This window comes from Haliaeetus leucocephalus, unplaced genomic scaffold (genome assembly GCF_000737465.1).
Source record: "Haliaeetus leucocephalus isolate CR32 unplaced genomic scaffold, Haliaeetus_leucocephalus-4.0 Scaffold897, whole genome shotgun sequence".
Classification (NCBI taxonomy): Eukaryota; Metazoa; Chordata; class Aves; order Accipitriformes; family Accipitridae; genus Haliaeetus; species Haliaeetus leucocephalus.
Window position 1 is genome coordinate 2,655,582 of NW_010973333.1, and position 11,547 is coordinate 2,667,128.

Sequence of the window (11,547 nt, forward strand, 5' to 3'; positions counted from 1 at the left end):
GGGTGAAAAAATTTTTTTTTGGAGGAGGGAGGAACTGTCGTTCCTCCTCCCCCCCCCCCCCCCCCAAAATTAGGAGTTAAATATTGTATTTGTTCCTTCCTCTTCCTTTGTAGTGTTCTTTCTGATAGGAAAGTATCAGTTGTGTTGGGTTTTGGTACAATTAGGTGACTTGGGCACCTACATTCTGTCGTACTCTATAATATAGAGCAGGGAAGATCCAAATGCTACAGTACGCACCCCAGATTTACCACAAGGTGGCATTAAAATACTGTAAATGGCTGGATTTTATAATCTTAAAATTGTGTAAGCAATAAGCAAGCATCCTTATGGAAATAAAATTTACTGTAACTGATTTAAGCAAATTAGATAAAGAAGGGAAATGTATTTTCCTGACTTGTTCTTGCTCTCATATAAAAAAAATAAATCTTATTAGTGTATATTGAGCATAACTGTGTGGATTATTGTCTTTTGATAGGGATGTGCCTTGTTTTTACTGCTGACTTTATAAGTCATGTTTTTAGATGTGCTTGTAATTGCTGTAACTTGTCTAGGATGCTTATGATGAGGAAACGCCTTTCAAAAGAAGGAAGTGTGAAGATTGAATAACACAATGTGTATTCCTGATGTTGCAAACCTCTTCCTTTAAGGGGGGAAGAAAGTCTGTAAAACAGTCAAAGTGGAACTTTATCTCAGGTGTTACTCGCCAATAGAGGCAATACTTCTTATGTTTTAAGCAAAACTGTGCAGTTTGGTCAATGTTGTGGAATGATGAGTTATTTTTATAATGTGTTTGTAGCTTCCTGCGTGTTCAGGATATGAATATCCAGAAATGTTCATTGTGTTGAACCTTGCTGTTAGAGGCAGGATAATTTACCATCTGTATGTTTCCATTTGGAAGGATGGTGATGGGAGGGAAGCGGTGTGGTTATTAGTCATGTTCTCTGAACCAGTGTCACACTTTCTGTAATTAATTGTCAACAATTATAAGGCTTTTCAATGTTTAAGACCTGTGCTGATATGAAATGCTGCCTTAGTACACCAGCATAATCCATGCATGGGTGGTGATAAGGGAAGGTAGTTTGAGATGATACGAGTGAGTATGTCTTTACTGTAAACTGGAGGACTGTTCCCATAGGGAGAGATTTTTAGATTCCATGGTAGTGAGTCATTGATGCTTTTGTTGAGATTTAGATAGCTTTTTAAAAAAATCTATGCTGCAAATGTTATGAATTCTGGTTTCTTAATTTCTTTTATTATTGAATAATTGAGTGCTGTTTTGTCAGAGCTCCATGACTTGTTTTCTGCGATGGCTACAGTTATTGAGCTTTGTGATCCTACTGAACAGGAATAGTTTGCAGTAATTTGTCCCTAGGTTCTGCAGACCTAGATTTGCCCTTGGAGTTGGAGCATGGTGGTGTGAACAAATGAGTGCCTGTCACTTGATGTGTGTTTGTGTAGGAGCACGTGGAGAAGGGGGAGATGAGAGGCTGTTCTTTTTCAGGTGACAACCTAGGAGATAAAATGCATACAATTAATAAGTTGAATCTTTCTATCAAAATTTAAAACTAGTGTGTCTGTGTTAATTGCTCTGTTGCTTCAGTGTATACAAAGGAAAGTTTTCCTTGTTAAAAGAAATTGGACCCAACATACACCTTAGAATTTGGAAAGTATTATTAAAAGGTTTTATATAGATGTATTGAATAGGTAGTAATGTTCTCCTTAGAGCATACAAGTAAAATGCCCAAATAAAAAAACTTCCAACTAACAACAAGGTTTTATTGCTGTGAGGTAACTTATGGGAAGAACTAACTTTCAAATGTGTGGTATAAAATTACTTATGCTTTTTTTTTTTCCCCTTTTTCTTCTAGGGTCCTGTGCTGATAGGCAGTTCTCAGGGTGGTGTTAATATTGAAGATGTCGCTGCAGAGAATCCTGATGCGATAATTAAGGAACCCATTGATATAGTAGAAGGCATAAAAAAGGAGCAAGCTGTTAGGGTAATTGTTAATGTGGAAAAGTACACATTAGCGAGGATGGGAGGATTGCTTTTAAATTTTGTAGTGTGCGTGCATTCAACCTGCTGAGTTGTCTTTAAACCCTTTTGACATTTTGAAACAGATTTGAACTAGATACTTAAGTATTTTCAGGTGATAGTCGACGTAAATCCAACTCTGCATGACAGTGCTTTGTCTAGCTTTTGTATAGCTTTGTAAAGGTATATGGTGATGACTTTTTACTAGCTCTTTTTTAGGATAAGTGCAGTGTCTTGTATTGAAAACAATCTTTTCAAACCCAAGAGTTACCCTTTTTCCTGGAAGGGAGGAGAGGTTCTACATCTACAAATTCAGTTGACACTGAAATAATAGCTAAACTGGGACATTCCTAATTTTTAACTAAATCAAACCCCGAACATCTGTTAACTGATAACCAATCTTTTACTTTCAGCTTGCCCAAAAAATGGGATTTCCTCCTAATCTGGTCGATGAAGCAGCTGAAAATATGATCAAATTATATAATCTCTTTCTGAAATATGATGCTACCATGATAGAAATAAATCCTATGGTGGAAGATGCATCAGGAGTTGGTAATGTTTCTTCTTCATATTCTTCATGTAACAGCTTGACGTTTTTGTAAATCTTAGGTAGTTGCTTCACACTGCTAAAACTTCAGCTGTATACAGCAAGAGGACTTAGCATTAACATGGTATGTTGAAAAATGAATTTAACAAAGCATAAATTTGAGAAACTAGGCATAGTAGATATCTGCTCTTAATTGCTAAGTAGGTTCTTAAGTTTAAATATCCTCCTTTTAAAAATTTTTTATTTCTTTAAAAAGAACATATCTTCTGCTCTTGAGTGTTTGGCTACCCAGCATAAAGCATTCCTGGAAATTTGGTCTTTTCAAAATTCATTAATTGAAACTTGAGCTGTCTTGCGTATTTGAATTTGGTACTGAAAAGGTAACCAGAATAGTAGCACATTCTAGAAATCTGCTGCCTTTACTACTCAGGCATTAGAATGACCGATTGAGTTTGATATTTGATGTATTGAAAGACTATAGGTGTTTAAGTGATATCTTGATGTTTATCAGGTTTTTAGCATATCCAGTTGCAGAATAGTTAGTTAATATTCAATCACAGCCAATTCCCTTCTCACCAAAAAATAAGTCTGTGGAGAATATTTGTACTTGAACTCAGGTACAACAGTTTAAATTTAAACATGAATGTAGTTCCTTCATCGAAGCTTACAATTACTCTTCTGTTATTGTTTTTTTTTTTTTTAAATAATACTGCTTAAATGAACAGTATGGAGCAGTCTCTCCCATCTGTTTCTTGTGTGTTGTCTTTTTATATCATCTCTAGTGAGGGGTAGAAATGATGTTTTACATTTGTACAGACAGAAATTTAGTTCTCATGTAAAGAATACTATAGGTTTTCCATGTCACCTGCTGTATCTTAAGTGAAATTTACTTTTGTGTGTATTCTTCTGACACCTGTTCTTCCAATTCAGATGTTTATGTGTTTACATGCATGCACACATACTATATATTTAATCTAAAAGCAGAAAACTAAGAGGCATTAAAAAAACCCAAAGTGGAGACCTTCTGCAGGGATTAATTTTATGCTAATTACCGAAGCATAATTTGCCCAGATTTATCAAACAGCTTGTTGTAAGCTGCTATCTTTAGAGTGTCTCAAGAAATACAGTTATCTTCCCTTTTTGTGCAGTTAAAGGGACTTAACTGATTGTGTGGGTAAACTGGAAAGAATCTTGTATTTACATGCAGTGCTAAGTGTGTCTTTCCAGCAGAACTTTAAGTTTAGACTGCATGAGCTAGCTGCCAAGTTTGACTTAACATACTTTAACATATTCATGTAGCAGTTGAGCTATTATTCTAGTATTGAGTGATGGTTTGTTTTTTTTTTTCCTTTCAGTGATGTGTATGGATGCAAAGATAAACTTTGACAGTAATTCAGCCTATCGTCAGAAGAAGATCTTTGATATGCAGGATTGGACACAGGAAGATCAAAGAGACAGGGATGCTGCAAAAGCAGATCTCAACTATATAGGATTGGATGGAAACATAGGCTGCTTAGGTATGTTCCATTTAAAAAATTTTAAATGACTTAATGGATTTATAAACTGAATTCCTAAATGTTATCTTTATTCTCATATAGTCAATGGTGCTGGTTTAGCTATGGCCACAATGGATATAATTAAACTTCACGGCGGAACTCCAGCAAACTTCCTTGATGTTGGTGGTGGTGCTACAGTGCAGCAAGTGACAGAAGCCTTTAAGCTTATTACCTCTGATAAAAAGGTGAGGGAAGAGTTGGCATATCAGGGTCCTACACAGTGGTAAAACAGGCTATGATTTGAAGGACAATGCTTAGTACGTGTTCTCCAGAAAACATGTTTTTATAAGCATAGAATTAAAAAGGTAAGAAAATTGAGATGTTTAATCTTGGTGCAAATGAAGAAGGCCTGAAAACCTGCTGAATTTTTTTCCTTTTTTTAAAAATAGGTTCTTTGGCTGTGTACTAAGTAGGCAGTTTTGTGTCCTCCAGTTGAAGTTACAGCTGTATTTGAATCTTCCCAGAAATCTTTGAGTCAGAAACTCCCCCCACCTGCTGTTTAAACAGAAACCAGTATTCCGATGGGTTTCCATTTCTTTTTTTTTTTTTTTTTTTTTCCCCCCCTTTTGGGCCTGTTTTGCAGCTGGGTCTGTTTTGTGCATAGAGTTGTAGAGCTGAATATTCACTGTGCTGTGCACAAACAAGATTCTAAGGTACTAATTATATGTAATGTAAGATAAAATAACTTTGTAGTGGGCTTGGAAGGGCATTATTGTTTTATCCTATCGAAAGTTTATCAGAAGTGTTTGAAAATTAAAGAATAAACTGGTTGAAACTAGAGGAAGAGCTTTACCATCCCAGAGAGACAATCTGAGGACTGGATTGATATCTACATAGAAATGCTTATCCCGGTGGGAACTTGATGGCAGTTTGGGACTTTTAAAAAGAAAGAAAAATATGAAAAAGAGGTAACTGAAAAAAGTGGGAGTGACTTGCAGGACCTGGTAATGGTATGCTACTTTTGCACTAGAATTTCGTGTACCACTTGCTCACCTTTGGAAAGGGCCGGAAGCAAAGAGTGAGTGATGTTACAGAGGAGCTTAGTCTCTTCCCCATTGGAAAGATTTTTGTTGACAAATGCAGGGTCTGACACACTCCCCAAGAGTGTTACAGAATCATAGAAACATGAAAAGGTTGGAAAAGACCTTTTAAGATCGAGTCCAACCGTAAACCTAACACTGCCAAGTCCACCACTAAACCACGTCCCTAAGCGCCACATCTACACTTCTTAAATCCCTTGGGCAGCCTGTTCCAGTGCTTGACAACCCTTTTGGTGAAGAAATTTTTCCTAATATCCAATCTAAACTTCCCCTGACACAACTTAAGGCCATTTCCCCTTGTCCTATTGCTTTTACTTGATAGAAGAGACCAGGACCCACCTCACTACAACCTCCTTTCAGGTAGTTGTAGAGAGCGATAAGGTCTCCCCTCAGCCTCCTTTTCTCCAGACTAAACAACCCCAGTTCCCTCAGCCACTCCTCACAAGACTTGTTGTTCTTCACGTTCTTTCAGCAAACTGAGGGAAAAGTGAGGGATGCAGGCACAGAGCACCTGAATTACAGAGAGAAGAGAAGAAACTAGGAGGAATCTGAGGTTGCTGATTTGGGACAAGTTCTTGTAATGCACATTCTCTGCTGATGCATGGACAGAGGGTGTCCAAACAGACTTTTTAATATATCTTTCCCTTTCTGTCTTCCTTCAGCTGCTCACCGTTTTATCAAAAAATGATTACTGTAGCTGGGATTCCTGGTGCTGAAAGGCAAACAGCAGTACAGGCCACTGGTGTCATGGACTGCACTCTGGCTGGCACTCTGGGTTCATTTCAGGGTCATTTGGAACAGCCTTCTAGGGTGTCAAAGTTGCCTCTACCCATTAGTAGCAGGAGCAAGAACAGTGTCACACAGCTGAACTAGTCTTAATTGCAAGATAATGAGAACCAAGCTATTAACCAGTTGCACGTTCATGTTTTGTCTTGTTAAGTTTATTCTGTCCTCCAAGGCTGTCTACCCATTTTTGCTCCTACTTTATTCCATCATTCACCATTGACTGTGATCTTTTTACCCCTCCTTTCCACCACTTGAGTAGGAAAAGACTTTCCCTTAACCTCAGGCTTAGTCCTGAATAAAACATATTTCAGATAGCTTCCCTCTAAGTATGCTAGCTTTTAAATAAACTGTATAAACAGTGTCTTGTGTATGAGTTTTGTAAATTTTCTGTATTCTTTTAGCATGGCTTCTTCAGTATATGGAGGTAATAGAGTGGGAGGTACCTCTGCTGGCGTAATGTTAGAAATGGAAAGAGAAACAGTTGACAAATTAAGTTGTTAAATGACTTTACTGAAGTTTCATTTGTTTGATTTACTTGAAATCAAACAGCTCTCTTTTTATTAATGATGCTCAGAATGTTCGGAAGTAATGTACAGTGCTGGCTTTGTACAGAAAATGAGTGTGTCTCTTCAAGTAGATGTCCAGAATACACAGTGGGAGTGAGGGAAATGGCTATTGCCAGCAACTCATGCTGGTTTGAAGGACAATGTGGAAGTTTCTTGGGGCAGGCGTTTTTGCAGTAGGGTTTTCTTGAAGTAACTGTTCTGCTGTTGTGACTTTATAGAACTGTACTTTTGTTGCTGGTGTTCTCTAGAACAGAAATATTTCCTTTCTTTCACAGAGTCCCTTGTTACACTTCCAGAGCTTGAATTTTACTTAGGCTGAAAGGCTGAGCAGTGCTTTTATCTGATGTGCCTCTGGCCATTTTTAATGTGAATATTGTCATTGATTCTGTAGGTACTGGCTATTCTGGTAAATATTTTTGGTGGCATTATGCGATGTGATGTGATAGCACAAGGCATCGTTATGGCAGTAAAGGATTTGGACCTAAAAATACCTATTGTGGTACGGTTGCAAGGTGAGTGTGCTTCAGTACATGTTAAATATATTTCTGTCCACATTGACAAATGTTCTTGAGCTTAGGTACTATATAGCAAATTGCCTGTAAGCTGAGGACTATGGAAAAATAAGGCAAACCTTGAATTTAGTTGGTGAGGATTGGCAAGTTAAAAGAGATTTCCTGCTTTTATAACTACTGAAGTTGTTGTCTTCTAGATTTATTCACTAACTTAGGTTTGGAACAGGCTTCCTAGAAAATATGAGACAATTCTGGTAGTAGTAGTCTCCTGTTCAATAACAGTGGCATTTTACCTGTTTCTCAAGGTACACGAGTTGATGATGCCAAAGCTTTAATAACAGCTAGTGGCCTCAAAATCCTTGCGTGTGATGACTTGGATGAAGCTGCAAAAATGGTAAGACAGCTGGCTACAAATATTCTTTTCAGAACATAGCATCTGTTGCAGAATATTGAAAAGTTGAAACTCTATTCAGTCAACTAAAGGTGGCTTAGAATAAATCACAGTGCCAGTTATTATCAGGGCCTGAAGCAAATGTTTTACAAATTAGTAAGTACATATTTTGTAAGGAGAAAAACTACACAGTCAGAAGCTATTGTACCCCAGAAATTTCTCTGTTTGGGACTTTTTTTCTTTTTTTCCCCACTCTGAAAAGCAGGTTAAAAAATAGGTTAAAAACCACCCCCCAAACCCATAGGTAAATGACCAGATCAGTCACTCTCCTTGGTAGGGGAATGGCTAAGAGCTTAGCTTTATTAATTAGAAGAAAATACTTAAATTGAGGTAGCTGAAGAATGCAATATAACGCTTCCTTTGATAGAGTACTGTATTTCAGTGTGCATGATTAAAACCAAACATAGTTGATTGTCTGTTGCCTTATAAGGTAATTAGATAGTCAGACATTCAGACAGGTTGGTTGTGATATTTTTGTGTGTGTGTGGTTTTGTTTTGCTTTGTTTCTTGGGGTTGAAGCTCTAGAAGCAGCTGTGGATTGCTTGGAGGAAGAACTTGCTTAGCTTGACAGTATGGCCCTCTGTTTTAAGGAATAGTATTAACTCCTGTTACGCTGATCAAGCTTTGGTTGTGTCAATGGAAATCTTCCCTAGCAGTCCATATGGGTCTTTAAGTTATATTGCATCTACATAATGCATCTTCTAAAGCTTCTGCTGAATCTAAAGTTCTCGGCTGAATCGTGGAGCCATGCAAAAGGAGTTAAAATTAGTTTTGTAATCTTAGATTATCTTTAGAGCACTTTTTGAAAGGGTTATAGTTGTTTTTGTATGTAGCCCATAGGTAATTCCTTAAGCAGGTTTATGTAAGATGATGCCATGAGTGGGAAAAACAAATGGATGAGGATAGATCAGAGTCATAAGCTGAGCATTTGAAGCAGTGATTATAACCAGTAATAATAAAAGTATGGGGTTTTTTCTACCTAAATATTCAACAGATGTCTGTAGCTTATTCTAGCTAACTAGTATTTTAGGTGCTTTTGAAGTTAGGTAATGTGGACAAGAAAAACATACTACAAATGTGCAGCAACAGGGAAGATGAAAACTTTTGATCTGCAAAAAATCACAGGGCACCTGGTGGATTTTGTATCGTGGGGAAACTGATAGTTCTGAATCTTTTTTTTTTCCTAAAGAACCATTTACTTAGTTATAACATTTGATTCTAAGCGGGAAGTAATTCATAGAGGTTTTGAGTTGTTATGCAAGAGAACTTGAGGCTCCATAAGGTATCAAAATAAGATCCAAAAATGCTTGCAACAAAAACTCAGAGGAGAAATAGCTTCTAGATATACAGAATCTTTTGTGAGTGGGTATCTCAACACCTCCCAAGTAAACAAGGTGGCACATAAAAGTTTAAAACTTGTAGCATTTTATCAAGATACTTGGTTGTAAATGAGACCCAGACATTGTATAACTGTGTGAGATATTTTCTAAAAGACTTGACTGATCTTTCATTTAAAAGTGATTAAGAAGCACTGGACTAAGTAATAATATTCCACCCCCCCCCCCCCCACCCCGCCCCCCGCCTTTAAGGTCTTGTTGATGATTCTCTGGCATTACTTTGTTTAAAAAGATTGGTCCAGCTCACTCAAGTTAGGATTGTTTTGAAATGAAGTCTTTCTTTTCTGTTTTTCAGGTGGTGAAACTCTCTGAAATAGTAACCTTAGCAAAACAAGCTCAGGTGGATGTTAAATTTCAGTTGCCAATTTGATCTGAGAAATGTCATGCCGGTGTCTAACATGTTCTCTGAAATACTGTGTTCTGTGGGATATTTTTCATTTTCTTGTGTGGAGGTTTTGATTGTTTGACAGGCGCACAAACTGAAGTACCTGGTCTTTAATGTTAACATTCAGAATGGTCAGAGTTCTTGTAAAAGCGTGTATTGCTGATATTTAGTCCTCCTTAGTTGTTGTTCTCAAGCCTCCAGCTTCTGCTGCAGAATGTCACTTGCAATATACTTCTGCGCTGTCCAAAGTAAAGCTTCTGGTTGAAAAATAATTATTCTGAATAAATCCTGAAGTTACTTTACTTGTAAATTTGCATTAGCCTTGGTGAAAAGTAAATATGACTAGATTCTCTAGTTGTCCATGTGGAGAAATGTATTGAAACGGTATTTTATATTGGAGACAGTTGTACTTAGTGTAATGGACATGAGCAAACCAATCATTATTTATGAACAGGTGCATTTGAACTTGATCAGAAACATTTTTAGAAGTGCTTCACTGAAGTGGCTGGTAACTCTTCTGGACAACATGTTTAATCACTACAAAATATACCGTAGCACTTAGATTTTCACAATTTCCAGTCCTTACAAAAAAAAAAAAAAAAAGCATTGTGTAGTTTTATATATGAGCAAGCATTTACCAAACCTCAAGGAGACAGAATACAGAGAGAATTTAAATGTCTATTGTACATCGCTAATAAAATTGTACATTAATAAAATGTCTCCCAGAACTTCTACTGTCTTTTTCTTTATATGTCACCATTTTGATAAATTGCATTTCCTCATGGATTAAACCGTAATGTAAGATAGAAAGCTGAAAGCTTTTTAGCAGTAAATTTACAATAGCACATGTTAATTTTTTTCCTCCTTGAATTGCATTGCGTGATTAAAAACATGTGAACTCACACTGTGTTGAAAAGCTTGGACAGATACCCTGCATGTAACATCTTACTAAAGTGGCCATAACTGATCTCTGCACAAACAAATATGCAGGAAAATGTTGCTTTTTGGGGAAATGTTGCTTCTACTAACAAATCTAGTATTAACCATTAATTTTCATCACTTTACAATGCTGTTGATTTTGGCATTATGTGGAACTTGGATGATGATCCATTTACCACTTAGTTTCCAAATGATGTTAAATTACTATTACTCATTTTTTGTTTGTATATTGTAGGGGTTTTTGTTTAAAATGTTGTTTTCTTGGCTAATGATAGCATAGTTTTATCAGGAAATAATGAAGACTTGTCTACGGTGGGATTTCAAGATGGGAAATCATATAATCATGAACTAGGGACTTAAAAGGATTATATGAAATGTGGGGAAACAGTCATTCATATGTGGTTTTGAGGTAGGTAGGGCGATAAATGAAGAAACTTGAAACCAGTGTGGTGTATTTCAGTAGGTTTTTTGGCAGTACTAAAGGAAATCAGCAGAAATTAAACTCACTCCAAATTTAAACTGGATTACTTTTGATCCTAGTTGGTCTCTCACAACTGACTACTGTGTGCTGTTGATCCAGCATGCTAAATTGGGCTTGTGGGTATGCTTGGAATTGCTTTTATTCAACAGCCTTGAATGGAGTTGCAGAGATAACTAGTTTGAATAGATTTGTTAAGCATTGAATAATTTAGAGAACATAATTAATTTCTAGCATGTGGGTTTGCTTCTAGCCTTATTTTTTTACTTTTAAAATCTGTGTGGAATGGTAATGTTCGAGGTTTGTAAGGAGGTCTTTTTTTTTTTTTTTTTTTAAACATACCTGAACATACCAGCGTAATTCTTTCTAAATCAGAGGGAGGAACAATAAGACAAAAGTGACTTGATGTTGCCAAAAATGACAAATGGAAATGGTCTTTTAGTACAAATACTGGACTAGAACAGAGGCAAAACTAGATCCTGCAGTTAGTCCAGAATTTCCTTATAACCTATTTGAACTGTTAAATGTGGTCGAGTAGGGGAGAGGAAGCCAAGGCAATGTCATTTCCATCTTTGAGAGGAATGTAAAATACTGACATTCTCAGTAACGTATTCACAAGTCACAGACTTGACAGAAAGCAGCGTTTTGCCATTAGGGTAACTCTAAAGCCCATAGTATTCCTTTAACACAGGATGAAGAAATCCTGTGTGGGATAGGAAGGTGGCTGCATATGATTTCCTGACCAGAGTGTTCAGAATGTACCAAATCACTTAGCGCTAAAATAACAATCTGTAGAGTGGAAGATAGTTGCTTTAAGTTACTTAAGCAATGCTTATGGCTCTGTAATCCAAATACTTC

The 11,547-nt window shown here is 36.8% G+C and overlaps 1 protein-coding gene across 2 annotated transcripts in view; it reads left to right on the forward strand.

Annotated features, from left to right (window-relative positions):
* SUCLA2 (succinate-CoA ligase, ADP-forming, beta subunit) overlaps positions 1-10,003 on the forward strand; it is a 35,161-nt gene extending 25,158 nt beyond the window's left edge. For both annotated transcript variants that reach the window (XM_010583391.1, XM_010583390.1), the window contains 7 exons: positions 1,869-1,997; positions 2,446-2,584; positions 3,935-4,096; positions 4,178-4,320; positions 6,919-7,039; positions 7,345-7,433; positions 9,183-10,003. In XM_010583391.1, coding sequence (XP_010581693.1) covers positions 1,869-1,997; positions 2,446-2,584; positions 3,935-4,096; positions 4,178-4,320; positions 6,919-7,039; positions 7,345-7,433; positions 9,183-9,257 — 858 coding nt within the window. In that variant the 3' untranslated portion in view covers positions 9,258-10,003. The remainder of the gene's footprint in view (positions 1-1,868; positions 1,998-2,445; positions 2,585-3,934; positions 4,097-4,177; positions 4,321-6,918; positions 7,040-7,344; positions 7,434-9,182) is intronic.
* Positions 10,004-11,547: the final 1,544 nt, after the last annotated feature.